General features: G+C 35.3%; 1 protein-coding gene across 1 annotated transcript; it reads left to right on the top strand.

The window, feature by feature from the left end:
- Window positions 1-732: 732 nt before the first annotated feature.
- LOC145156311 (protein C2-DOMAIN ABA-RELATED 4-like) lies at window positions 733-9,139 on the top strand. Its single transcript, XM_079075736.1, has 3 exons — window positions 733-1,099; window positions 1,610-1,705; window positions 8,682-9,139. Exons 1-3 carry the CDS (start codon window positions 989-991, stop codon window positions 8,955-8,957), a joined length of 483 nt encoding a protein of 160 aa, XP_078931862.1. The 5' UTR covers window positions 733-988; the 3' UTR covers window positions 8,958-9,139.
- The last annotated feature ends 5,725 nt before the right edge of the window (window positions 9,140-14,864 follow it).

The raw sequence follows: 14,864 nt of genomic DNA, 5'->3' as shown, positions 1-14,864 counted from the left end.
GCTCCTCTCTTCTCTCTCTGCTCTCTCTTAGCCGTACACTCTCCTCTTGCTCACACATGCACTCCTCACCCTATATATATGAGACATGGGCCGTGAACCCGTAAACCTGTTCACGGCCGTAAACACAACCGTAAACACCACCTGGGCCGTGAACAGATTCCGGTCCTAGACGGAAAATTACAATTGCCTAGAAAAGCAAAGTATAAACCAATATTTTAGACCCAATAATATGTTTATTTATATGTGAGTAAAATTGATTTTTTTTAATGTCTTGACCTTTGAGGAATAGTCTGAATTATGACCGTTTGCAAGTTTTTGAGGCATTGCCTCTCGTTGTGACGATGACGCTTAATCACATAATGACTAATAACACGCGTCGGGGGCGGTGTTCAAACCGTTATACCGGCGTTTTTTGGGTGCTGCCTCAGGAAAACGGAGCCTCCTGTTGCCCATACCATGCATGCAGTCTCAAAAATTAAAATTTACTGACATCATATTTTTAACATTTCATTAAAATTAAATGGTTGCATTATATGTTCATAGATCGAAAAATCGTTGCATATTTTGTATAAAAATAAATGTTGTATAATTTGGAAAAAGACCAAAACGTCATAAGCCCTTTTTTCTATTATGTCAAAATTTAATATTATTTTCTTAATAATTTTTTAATGATAACACTTCCCATGCAAAAAAAATCGAGAAAGAACATGTGTATCACCATCACCAATGAGATTTCATGTCCTTTCATGGTCATTCATATACAGAATTGATGGTGGCAATTGGCAACCCACCTCACGTTGATGAACAAAGCCAACCCAAATGCATGTTCCCCCTATCCCCAAACCCAAATCCTTTTCCCGATTCCCAGAAAATATAAACCCTACATTTCATTCGATAATTCAATTTAGGATCACTAGCACCTTCTTTCATCTTCCCGATTTGAATTTCAGGATCATTGTATGGGCGGCTGTTTTAATATTGTTGCGTAATGGATAATTTGCTGGGTCTTCTTAGAATTAGGATTAAAAGAGGTATAGATCTCGCGATACGTGATTTCAAATCTAGCGATCCTTATGTCGTAGTCACAATGGGCGACCAGGTTAATATATATATCCCTTCTTTTTTCTTCTAAGCGTATGCTCTTTCACTTTCATTCGATTAATTACATGCATACATGCTAATTTCTTCAGTAGAACAATATGCCAATACAACGAATTGAACTGATAGAATGTAATTAATTCCTTAAGATATGTGATCAATCGATCAAGGACTGACATGAAAATTGTATTGATAGCATTGTTAGCTATTAATTAGATACAGTCATGATCATTATAGTTATAAATGCATTGGGTCAAAAAATCAACACCCATATTAAGCTTATCTGATTAATTAAGTCATGTCCTTGTTAAGTCCCTTAAGTCAAAAAGAAAGGAACTACTATAAATTAATGCATATTTTCATTTAGTGTTAACATGAATTATGTTTTTTTAATTAGTTTATCTAATGGGAGGGATTCATGCATATATTGAAACTTGCTTGTTTTTTGTCCTTAGTTTTTCTTTTCATTATTTCCACCTAAATAAATGTTTACTTTTTGCTTATTTGACAGACACTGAAAACCCGTATTATTGATAAAGAGCTTAACCCTGTGTGGGAAGAAGATTTGACTCTTCCTGTTGAAAATCCAGAACTTCCAATTAAGTTGGTATGTATCTTACATATACAATTACATCTTAAATTTATCATATTCTCATCAGGAAATTTCTAGTATAATACCTGTTAGTTATTTTATGTGAAATTATTCACTTATGTTAGTTAGATTTACCATAATAATGGCATATATATATATATATATATATATATATATATATATATATATATATATATATATATATATATATATATATATATATATATATATATATATATATATATACTGAAAATCCTACCTTTTTAGATAAAAGAATACACGTGATACTTAGAAATGGATTTTTTAACTTAAAATTGGCAAATTGTATTGAACAACAGGTACATTATAGATAATATATTTGTAGTATAGGGTTACTTTATTCTTGATATACCCTTTTATCTCTAGTTTCCTATTTAGGTAGTCCGATTTGTATATAAATTGAGGCTTTAACCTTATGGACACCTCTAGTTTTAACAATGGTTATCACTTATTTCACCAAAAAAACTCTTTAAATTGTCTTTAAGTTTCTAACAACCCCAATTTACTGTATAAAAAGGTAACGAGTGTGAGAAATTGATAATTGTTCACCTTACTTGTTATTGATCATTAAACGTGTACTTATACAAATTACAACAAGAATATAGGAGATATACATGGAATATTATAAACTAACTATAGTAAACAAATAATCTAATTATATATGAGATTTATCTCCAATACCCCCCTCAAGCGCACAGGTGGTGGGCGAACTCGAAGCTGATCACGGAACTTCTCAAACAGCGGTCTTGGTAAAGGTTTAGTGAAGATGTCGGCCACTTGAAGCTTGGTAGGAACAAACTGTGTATGCAATTTGCCAGATAAAACAAGTTCCCTAATAAAATGATGATCAATGTCTATATGTTTTGCCCGCTTATGTGCAACAGGATTTTGACTCAGGAAAATAGCACTTAAATTGTCACAAAGCAAGGTAGGGCGAGATGATGGCAAGGCATTCAGATCACGTAACAGATGTGTAATCCAAATCAATTCTGCTGCAGTATTCGCCATGGCACGATACTCAGATTCACAACTTGACCTAGAAACAGTAGGTTGTTTCTTAGCACTCCAAGAAATAAGATTACCACCAAAGAAGATGGAGTAGCCATAAGTGGAACGCCGGGTTTCAATACAACGAGCCCAATCAGCATCCGAATAACCAATAAGCATTGACTTTGTGGGAACCGAAAAATGAAGACCATGAGTTATAGTGCCTTTGACATAGCGTAAAATCCTTTTAACAAGTGTAAAATGGTCAACAGTAGGAGCATGAAGGAACTGGCTTGCTTAATTAACAGCATAAGAAAGATCAGGTCTTGTAATCGTCAAATATTGTAATGCTCCAACAAAGGATCGATATAAGGTAGTGTCGTGAAAAGGAGTGCCAGTAGTAGTAAAGACATCATTAGTAGCAAGAGGAGTACCAACAGGTTTGGAATCAAGAAGACCTGCACGACTTAAGATGTCATGAGCATATTTACTTTGATTGAGAAACAAACCATCCGAGGTATAAGTAACTTCAAGGTCAAGAAAATAACTCAATTTGCCTAGATCCTTAATAGCAAATTCAGTTTTCACGCGACTAATAAAACGTGCAATGGATGGGGAGTGATTTCCAGTTAAGATGATATCATCAACATAAACAAGGAGGTAGAGTAAGCATGACCCTTGATGGAAAATAAAAAGTGATGTATCAACTTGACTACATTTGAAGCCTTGAGCAACTAGGAAGGAATTAAGGCGTTGAAACCAACCCCTTGGAGCTTGACGAAGACCATATAACGCCTTGTTGAGACGACACACATGATTTGGATGCTGAGAATCAACATACCCCGTAGGTTGCTCCGTATATACTGTTTCACGTAAATTAGCATTTAAAAAAGCATTTTTAACATCAAGTTGATGAAGATTCCATCGATTTGTGATGGCCAAGGATAAAACAACTCGAACAGTTGTGGCCTTAACAACTGGACTAAATGTGTGGGAAAAATCAAACCCCGGAATTTGGGTGAACCCTTGTGCTACTAGACGAGCTTTATGCCGATCAACAGAACCATCGACATGATATTTAGTGCGAAAGACCCACTTAGATCCAACAATGTTGACATTTGATGGCCGAGGTACGATAGTCCAGGTATGGTTATCCCATAGAGCTCGAATTTCTTCATTCATGGCACGACACCAATGATCATGTTTGGATGTTGATTTAAAACCCTTAGGTTCTTTAGCAGCAAATAAGGCAGCATGTAAACGTGTCGGAGCAATTGCTAGAAGATCAAAAATATGGCGGGGTTTAATAGTGCCAGCTTTCCCACGAGTGATCATCGAATGCCCAGGTGGTGAATGAGAAGCTGAGGGTGAGGGATGCGGTGGAGAGGGTTGCAGTGGAGAGGGATGTGGTGAAAGCGGAGGCACAGGAGCCGAAGACGGCTGTGGTGAGGGCGGTGGCAGGGGTGCAGCAGCAGCAGTAATAGGATCATCATGCTGACACGTAATACATGGGGCTGTAGAAGGACTCGAAGCTGATGATGGCGAGGACACAGGTGCTACTAGTTTATCGAATACAACAACAAGTATGTCATCCGAATAAGAACTTAAAAATAAAGTGAGCTCGTCTGTAGATGATGGACCACCAGCAAATGGGAAGAAAGTTTCGTCAAACTTGGCATGCCGAGTAATAAAAGTTTTAGTAGTAATGGGATCAAAACACTTGTATCCTTTGTACTGTGTGCAATAGCCGAAAAAGATGCATGCAATGCTCCGTGGTGCTAATTTATGTTCCGCATAGGGTCGTAAGTAAGGAAAAACCTGACAACCAAAGGCCTTGAAAATGTTGTAACCAGGGACAACTTTGAAGAGAATCTCCAAAGGAGATTTATTTAGTAGTAACCTGGTTGGCAAACGATTTATGACATATGTTGCAGAAGTGAAAGCTTCTACCCAACGATCTGCAGGGGCATTAGCACCAAATAACATGGCGAGTCCGGTTTCAGTGAGATGGCGATGCTTGCGTTCAACACGACCATTTTGTTGAGGAATGTAAGGACATGACATTTGATAGTGAGTGCCATTGGCAGCAAATAATTTAGCAACCCGATGATTAAGAAATTTTGTACCACCATCACTTTGAAAAGTTTTCATCTTGCAAGAGAATTGGGTTTGAACAAATGTCAAGAATGTGACTAAAACCTCATAAAAGTCGGATTTCTTTTTAAGCGGATAAAACCAAGAAAACCGAGAGTGATCATCAACAAACAAGGCATAATATCGATAACCATCAACAGAAGTAACCGGAGCTGGTCCCCATAAATCACAGTGAACTAAATCAAGAACATGTAAATATCGTTTCTCATTCAACTTAAAGGGTAAACGATGTTGCTTGGAAAGTGCATAAGAAGAACATATACTAGAACTTGGTAAAGCAGAAGTAACACTCAAATATCCATGTTTATTAAGAAGAAAAACAATATCATAAGCAACATGACCAAGTCTTTTATGCCATAAATCAAAGGACGCTTTATTAGAAGAGACCACGGATACCACCAAAGCTTGAGATGCGGAGTGAAGCACATATAGACCATCCTTATGCCTGCCGGTTGCCAAGATCTTTTTGGTGATTTTGTCCTGAATAGCAAAGGAGGACCGAGACAATAGAAAATCAACCGGGTAATCATTAGTTAATTTGCTGACAGATAAAAGCTTCTTTTTGATATGGGGAACGACAAGAACATCTCGCAATTTTAAGTGTGGAGCAATCGATAAAGTACCAGTATGAGAGATGGGAAGCATGTTACCGTTTCCAAAGACAACCTTGTCTTTGCCATGATAAGGAGCGGATGAATCAAGATTAGCCGAAGAAGGAGCCATGTGGGCAGTGGCATCTGAATCTACATACCAATCCGCAGGAGATTCATTGATGTTGCAATCCACATGAAAAAGCTTGAGCGAGGTTTGCGGCAGAATGAGATGACCGGTGAGCATAGCTGCTGAGATCTGGACAGGCACTCGCATAATGACCATCCGTGCGACATAGATGGTAGTGAGGAGGTCGTCGACCAGACCGACCTCTGCCTCGATTTGAAGAGTTCCCATGGTTGTTTGATTGACCCGATCGGCCCCTTCCACAAGAGGTATTTGCATTAAAAGCAGCAGGGGGAGGTGTCGATTCATGCAAGGAAGAGAGAAAGAGCTCGTGACCTTCAGCGTGAGCGACCAAATCACGAAATAGAGGACGCGTAGGGAGAGCGCGGTGAGCAGTGGAAAAGGTCTCAAAATTCGGTCCCAAACCACACAAGAACCAGTGACTTTTATCATCGTTAGAAACTGGTTTTCCAATGGCCTGTAACTGATCACAAATACCCTTAAATTGCTTAGCATAATCAGAGACAGAGAGATTACCCTTCTTAAGTTGACGTAAGGAATCTTTAAGATTCTGTGATCGTTCCTGGGAATCGTGGCTATAGGCAGATTCCAAAGTAGTCCACACTTCACGGGGGGTGGAAAGACCGAGAACTTCCGCCATGGATTCTTCAGAGAGGGACGATTGAAGGATCAAAAGGACCTTTTGATCGAGTTACGCCCAAGCGTCATGGGCTGGGTTGGGAGCTTCTTTTCCGTCAACGGTGATGGTGGATGGCGGGATGGTAGAGGAACCATCGACATGACTCATCCACTTTTGATGAAGAAGGAGAGGTGTAATCTGATTCTTCCAGAAGAGGTAATTAGAAGAATTTAGCTTGATGGTCAGCATGTGGATGAGGGTATTGAGGGAGAAGGTATTTTCAGAGGAGGCCATCGTCGATTTGAGTGAGGAACAAGAGTAGAGGATGGGCGATTAGGGTTAGGAACGTGAGATGGTTGATACCATGTGAGAAGGTGATAATTGTTCACCTTACTTGTTATTGATCATTAAACGTGTACTTATACAAATTACAACAAGAATATAGGAGATATACATGGAATATTATAAACTAACTATAGTAAACAAATAATCTAATTATATATGAGATTTATCTCCAATAACGAGCTTAGAGCGTATATGTTTTGACTTGCTATTACAAGTTTACTAGGTCGTTTACATATTTACACTGTTGGCCCAAGTATTCAATTTGTTACAATTAATTTTGGTCAATTGTTTTTACAAAATTGTTCCGTATTTTTTAAGTACTTTATGCACAAACTTTTTAAGACTTTTTACATATTTTTATAACTTTTTTTAGTATTTTTTTACACTTTTTTACAACCTTATTAAACTTTTTTTTATAACTTTTTAAACTTTTCTTTTACAATTTTTTATACCATATTTAAACTTTTTTACAAGTCTTTTTAAACTTTTTCTAAAATATAGGAATGTTGAAAAACCGTAACAAAAAGGTTTAAAAAGTTTGAAACGTAAGTAAAAATGTTTAAAATTGATGATTCCTTTTTAGAGGTTTTTTAAAAATGTTTAAAAAGTTTCAAAAAGTTTTTTACAATTTATGTTTTTTAAACCTTTTTAATTACGCTTTTGTAATAATTTAGACCGATCAAGTCGGTAAAACAGATGATACTAAACATCATATACATCAATAATCTTAAATACGGATCAATCCCATTATCACGCAATGATCGAAAATCACACAAATCCATCAATCATTATTTCCATATTAAACCCCTACAACCTCAAAACAACAACATACTTTCAGCTTTCATAAATTTAGACATATCATTTTATTCCCGTTTTCTCCTATAAATTTCGATATTTTCTAAAGTGCCAAACAAGTTTCTAAATCTATTTTAAAATAATCAATATGGATATGGAATTTACCGAAATGTTACAAGATAATCAGCATATGCTAGAATCTAATATCACCACCTCTCGAATACAAAATTGTTAACCCATATTTTAATGTCAATTCAATTTAATGTCAATATTAATCTATATATTTTTCCTTATAGTAGTTTTTCATATATGTAACAGTTTCTTTACAAATACTCATAATCAATGTCAAGTTGGAATTTTGATTTGACACACAAAAATCATAGGTAACTTTTTCTTCTTTCCTTTTTTCCCCTGAAATGAAGGAGAGTTCATAAATAAATCTATAATTCTTAAACATGCTCTAAAGTTAGCTTAGTGGTAAAACCATAACTTTATTAAGTTGATACTGTTCCAATGGTATAGTAGTGCATTTCTATAATTCATGGTGTATCGGTTTGTTTGTTGACTTTTATGAAAAGAACACTATAATGGGCCGAGAACTAGCAAGAAGTACTTGAGTTGTGTGACATATATCTACCATTTCTCAATTAGGTTATGTGTGGATTTAAGCAACAACATTTGATAATTTTCCTAATTATGCAATTAAGTGGTTTTCTAATACAGAATTTGCAACAATGTTCTATTTTAGGATCAAAAGATGAAATATTTTACCGAAAACATGTTTAACCTACTAAAATATTAGCTGCATAATTTGTGCCGGTTGCATAAATTGGTAAAAAAAAAACGTAAAATTGTGTTGCCTAAATTGATGAAAGTAACATTATTGCATTGGTGAAACTATGTTTGAATAAATGGGTAAAAAAGAGTGAGAAGTTTTTTCACAAATTGGTAAAAATAATGAAATATTGTTGAATAAATTAGTATAAAAGTAAATCATTTTTGCATAAACTGATAAAAAAAAAAGCAAGTTCAATTTTTCATAAATTGGTAAAAAAAGCAAAACATTGTTGCAAAAAATGGTTAAAAAAAGAGAAAAAATGGGTTCCCCACTAGCACATCATTCTCCCAACCATCCCTAATGAAACTCTTAATGTTTGAAATTTAGACCTTCCGTGCCCAAACTTTATAAAGAGTGAAACATTATTGCATATTTTGTCTAAAACCACTTTCTTGCATAAATCCAGAAAAAAAAAACAAAATAATATCAAATAAATAAACGTTTAAGCATTTTTTTTCTTGTATGTATATCTGCAGATGGTGTTTGACCATGACATATTTACTAAAGATGACGAGATGGGAGATGCCCAATTTAGCATCAAACCATTTTACAATGTAGTAAAATCCATAGACACTGTCCCAAATGGGACCGTCCTCAAAACGATAAAACCTGATAGGAATAATTGTTTGTCCGAAGAAAGTTGTGTAACTTTTAAAGATGGAAAGGTCGTTCAAGGTATGACTCTTAGATTGCAAAACGTTGAATGTGGTGAAGTTGAACTCGAATTGCACTGGATTGATCTTCCCAAATAGGGTTTGGGGTGATGGAGCTAGAGAAAGAATGGAATGGAATGGTTCGTGGAATATGAATGATATTAAAAAAAAAAAGTAAAAATTTGTTTGTTTGATCTGATGGAATGAATTTGACTATTTTCATTCTTTATGCGAGGGTGTTTTTCTTCATTATGTCTTTGGAATTGAATGAAAAATTGCAATATAGCCCATTTTTATCTATGAAATTTGTAATGACATAAAGTTATTAAAATTCATTATTAGTTTGATTACTATCACTCCTATCACTATGTTGTTTTTTTTTGGCGAAATGATTCTAAAAATGTTTTTAAGAAAATCATGAGTCAAAATGAAATAACAGATGTATGAAAGAATAATAAAGATAAATAGATAGACTAACCTGAATATTGTGATTATAATGGATGATATGAACTTAGATGTTGGATGCACTCTGCTATTCAGAAATATAAATTTCAACAGAGGAAAGCTTTGAGAGTATTCAAGTCTTACACAAAACAACTCTGCTTCATTCACAATGGGCAGCACCCTATTTATATATACATATAGACTCTTCAAGAGTCTGGTACACATATGATTACAAACGATAAACTTACATTATTACAATCTATTATTGCAAGCTATTATTCTAAGACGACAAACACAATTATTATTCTCACATTATTATAAACATATTACGACAAAAGGACTCACATCACTCTTACTTCACTCACATTATTATATATACATATTGCACAAAGAGCTTGGTGACAGGAACAAACATTGATTTCCCCGATGATTCATATATATATAAATACGGTGCTGCTCATTATGAATAAATTAGAGTTATTTTGTGTAAGACTTGAATACTCTCAAAGATTTCCTCTGTTGAAATTTGTATTTATGAATAGCAGAGTGCATCTAACATCTAAGTTCATATCATCCATTACAATCACAATATTCAGGTTAGTCTATCTATTTATCTTTATTATTCTTTCATCCATTTGTTATTTCATTTTGGTATCAGGATATACTTTTGATGCCCTCATTAATAAAAACAATATTAACAAAGACATTATACGGAAAACAAATTTTACATTAAGAAAAACAAAATTTTAAATAACACTTTAAAAAACTTCTTTTCTAGAAAAAAATATTATATATTATGGAAAAATCATAGGAGAAGAACCTATACCTATAGAATCAACTCAAGGGAAGATTATTATACCTATAATAAATAAACAACAAATAAGAAATCGATTATATAATATTAAAGAGATAGGTAGATTAAAAATTGCCTATATTCACATATCAATAATTCAAGTAATTTTAAAAAGTACTTCTAGTGATTTAGATACCTCAATAGAATTAGAAATAAGAGACGATCGTATAATTAATGATCAATAAAATATTACTGCAAAAGGAAAAGGTAATTTAATAGAAGGAAAAATAAAATTTACAATATTCAGTTAGGATTAAATCTTAAAGATAAAAATTTAAGTAATAGTATTACCGTACGATATAAATTATTAAGACCAAATTTTATGCTAAAAGGTAATCATATGTTTACAATTACATATCCAATAAACCATGCATTAACCAACTCACATCATAGTATTACATTCAAAACAGAAGATATAATTTATATTGATAAATTATTTACGCCTCTATTATCCCTTGAATCACCGAAAACAACAAATGATAGAATTTAAGTGCTTATTGAGATTATGGCTTAATGGGTGAGTACGTTAGGCGTATAAGCTAGTACGCGCAGCGTACAAGCCATGCAGCCTGTATGCTTAGCGTACAGTTGAGTACGCCCACCGTACTCGATGAATTTGGGTTTTGCGTCGTTTGGGCCTCGGATGGGCTACTTGCATGGGTTTTGTGTTTTGGGCCTTAGTGGGCCATTTGGAATCAAACCTTTTGGGTTAAGGAAGCATTATTGGGCCTTAGGCTAAGGCTCATGCAAAGGGATTGGGTCCAATTGGAAATTGGGCCTTTTTGGATTGTTAACTTTAATTTGGACCATTGGATTGTGATTTAGGGTTTCGTTCTTGGACCAAGTTATGTTAGGGGTAATATAGTCTTTTTACCCCAAGTAGGGAGTTTTGATTAATGATGTAGATCCCAAATGTTAATTAGTTGTTTTTGGCAATTGATAGCTCGGGGAGCCGTAGGACCAGCAGTTAAGGATCATTCGCTTCTTTCAGTTTTTCGAGGTGAGTTTTCCTCACCAGGTTTAGCGGGTCTAAGGCACCAAGGCCGATTCTTGATGTCACACCCCCAAACCGGAACGGCGGAAACCTTCGGGGGCGGAGGACGTCATGTTTTAGTATCACAACACATGCATCATAGTAATCAAAGTAACAAACAACCATTGCATTAATATGAAAGTGTTTACAAAGTATGAGTTTCACATGAGATTGACTCCAAAAGTAAATGACAAAACAAGATATGAAGCTACTATACTCCATCTTCTGAATCTCAGTGCGCGTACCTGTCTACTAGTTTCCTGAGAATACACGTTATTTTGAAAGAGTAGATCAGCATTTAAGCTGGTGAGTTCATAAGTGTTTAAGTGATGAAAAGTAAGTTGCAAGTTCTTTTAGAAAAGTTCGCATGTTCCTCCAGAAAATCCTATATTTTCTGATGTGATGAATGAAAGTAAAAATGACTATACAATTCCTTCTATGAGTACTAAATGGATACAAGTTATATAAAGTTTAGAGTAAACAGACAATCGATTGTGTGAATCTGCCCTAAGCCCACAACCAAACAAGGAACAGGAAATGAGGTGGAAGTCACACATCCCATTGTTTGTTAGATCTTCATTGTATATAACCCTGGCGTATTCATTTGGTACTTACGGAGTTAACTGTAATAGTTCTTTATATTTTATGAAAACATTCTTTAAGAAAATCATATATTTCCTTTAGTAAAAATGGTAACCACAATAGTTCCTTCTATAATCACTTAGTTTATACTAGCTATATATAATCTAATATCGAACAGACAGTTAAATGGGTGAATCTACCCTAAGCCCACAACCAAACAAGGAACAGGAAGTTAGGCGGAAAGCACACATCCAAATGTCTATCGGATATTAATTATATATAACCCTGATGTATAAACTAAGGTATTATAGAATTAACCACTATAGGTCCTTTAAGTCATATTGGTTTAATAAAATGGATTAAACCTTTTACTGATAAGTTTCTAGTTTAGCCTACTAAATGTTCTATCTGAAAAGTATGTTTTTGTACTAGAAAACGGTATATTGAATTTGTATGCTATGACCTGACCCATACCTGGTACTCCTTATGATTACTTGGTGTATACGGAATATATATAGCTAAGATCGAATAGAAAGTAGATTGGGTGAATCTACTCTAAGCCCACAACCAAACAAGGAACATGAAATGAAGCAGAAAGCACACATCCTACTGTCTGTCGAACCCGATTAACATATATCCCTGATGTATCTACCTAGGAATCATAAAGTTAGCATTATAGGCCCCCTTCTAACTGAGTGTACTAAGACTCGACTGTTCTGTTGGTCTTTTGTAATAATGTAAGTTTTCCCAAGTTTGAGACTATCTTTACTAGAAAATAGTTTGCATTACCTTTTATGTGAGAAGGTCACTATATGAATGTAATGGGAAAATGAAAGTGTACAGTAATGTTGTATAAAGTAACTACCGAACACTAACTACCTTAAAACCAGTTTGTTCATTAAGGTTAAAATGTGAGGTGATTATAACCATACTGACTGACGAGTGTTTAACACGACAACCTACTGGCGCCGAAACTGATGTGACATTTGTCACCCCTTGGCCTGCCGGCCAAACTGTAGCGAACAGTCGGGATGAGGGATTGTCAATCCCGTATAGATCTATACACACAATGTCCGCTCTCCTTCCAGGAGACTCTGGTTACAAAAAGCGACATAACAAGTATATTGTTATGTCGTGAAGTAGTGGTTTCACATTATTGTTATCTTGATCTTGTTATCGTATGTTCCTTCTGTTCTTGTTATTGTATGTTCCTCCCTGTTCTTGTTATTGTATGTTCTGAAACCCTAAACTATACCTATTATAGTTTACTAGTATGTTTGTTTTGTATTGTCCCTGATTTGTAGAAAAGACTCGATTATCTACTGAGTTATACTTGTACTTTAAAACAGAGTTTTATAAACAACAAAGTAACATAACTTAGAAGAGTTTTTGAATTGTTTTGATCACTTATAAGAGTATAAGAAATCCTTTAATGTGATGGTTATCACAGATAAACATTTACACAATATCATTGTGTTCAACTTGTATCCCCCCCCCTTAAAAGCATTTTAAAACATTTAAAAGATTGATTATAGGGGTATGAACTCACCTTATGTGGGTGATTCAATTGAAGATTTGTGTAAGGATGAGAAGTTCCACGAATGAAGTCCCGAGGCACAAACGAGTCCTAATTGACATATATTGATACATATATGTATATAATTAGAGTTTAACACCACTAACATGAAGGGAAACCACCTTAGGGACTAGGGAACACTTGAAATGAAGTGTTACAATCACATGTGATTGATTAAAGGGAGTTCACGGCCACACAAAGTGTGTTTACGGCCACACTAGAGTTTACGGCCACACTAGAGTTTACGGCCAGAACACATGATGTGTTCACGGCCCAAACTTGATTCTATGAAGTGATTGCTGTCCTATTCTTGGTCTTAAGAAGGTTCACGGCCAAAATCATGATCTTATGAAGGGTTTACGGCCATAGGAAGAGTTTACGGCCGTAAACTCTTGAAGATCATGCACTAATTGTTTGTTTCATGGCTAGGAATCAAGTGTTTCTTATGGATAACTAGATGATAGAAGAGATACTCACAGTTTGGAGGTCTTTAGAGTGTTTGCGGCCCAAGAAAACAAGTATGTGTTCTTGGTGTTCTTGGTGAAAAGGATGATGATTTGAATATCTAACCCAAAAGAGTTGAATTCATGGATGAAATCAAAGGGTTTCACAAGATCAAGAAGGATATCAAGAAACAATGGAAGAATCACTTACAATATTGAAGAGAAATGGAAGTGTTCTTGATGATAATTGAGAGAGAAATGAGTTTCAACCTTGAAGATGTGAAGAATGATGAAGAAATGAAGGAAATTGATACATAAGGGGAGGGGTTCACAGCTGCCAAGAGTTTACGACCGTAAACTCTAGTTTGCGGCCGTAAACTCCTTGTGATGGAGTTTCCGGATCGATTGCAACCCAATGAACTTTAGCTAACACATCCCTACACATAATCCTTAAGTGTACTAGGCTTAGAACTCATTAGAAATACCCTTAACGAGGCTAAAAGATAGCAGAAACAAGTCTGACATTTGATTGGATTGATTGGCTTTACCAGATAGAAATTTCGGGTTGTCACACTTGATGATTATGTTGATATACTTGTTATCTGTGTGATACTTGTATGTGCTTGTATATGTATGCTTATTGGGCGGGGCCCGTATTGCGAGTGTGGACGGGGGCCGTATTGCGAGTGTGGGCAGGGCCCGTATCTCATTGGGCGGGGCCCGTATTACGAGTGTGGGCGAGGACCGTATCTCATTGGGCGGGGCCCGTTATGTGATAATTTTGGTATGCAGTATCTTAGGGAAGCTCACTAAGCTTTGTGTTTACGGTTTTCAGTTTATGTTTCAGGTACTTTCGGTTCCAAGAGGAAGAGCTCGGGTTGACTGCATCGCACACACTATTGGGATTCCACATATGACATTTACTCTGATTTTTATAACATTTGATACGTTGGTGTTGTTGAGATGTATGAATGATATTTGAAAACACTATTTTATCTATTTAAAATTGAAATTTTTGGGACCATATTTTTGGATGTTACAGATGATGGGTTTAAAGCAAAAGAACAATCCTATG

This window comes from Lactuca virosa, chromosome 2 (assembly GCF_052849685.1).
Source record: "Lactuca virosa cultivar CGN04683 chromosome 2, Lactuca_virosa_CGN04683_v6, whole genome shotgun sequence".
In the NCBI taxonomy this organism is placed as follows: Eukaryota; Viridiplantae; Streptophyta; class Magnoliopsida; order Asterales; family Asteraceae; genus Lactuca; species Lactuca virosa.
The sequence above is the reverse complement of the archived record's forward strand: the minus strand, read 5'-3'. Positions and strand labels throughout refer to the sequence as shown.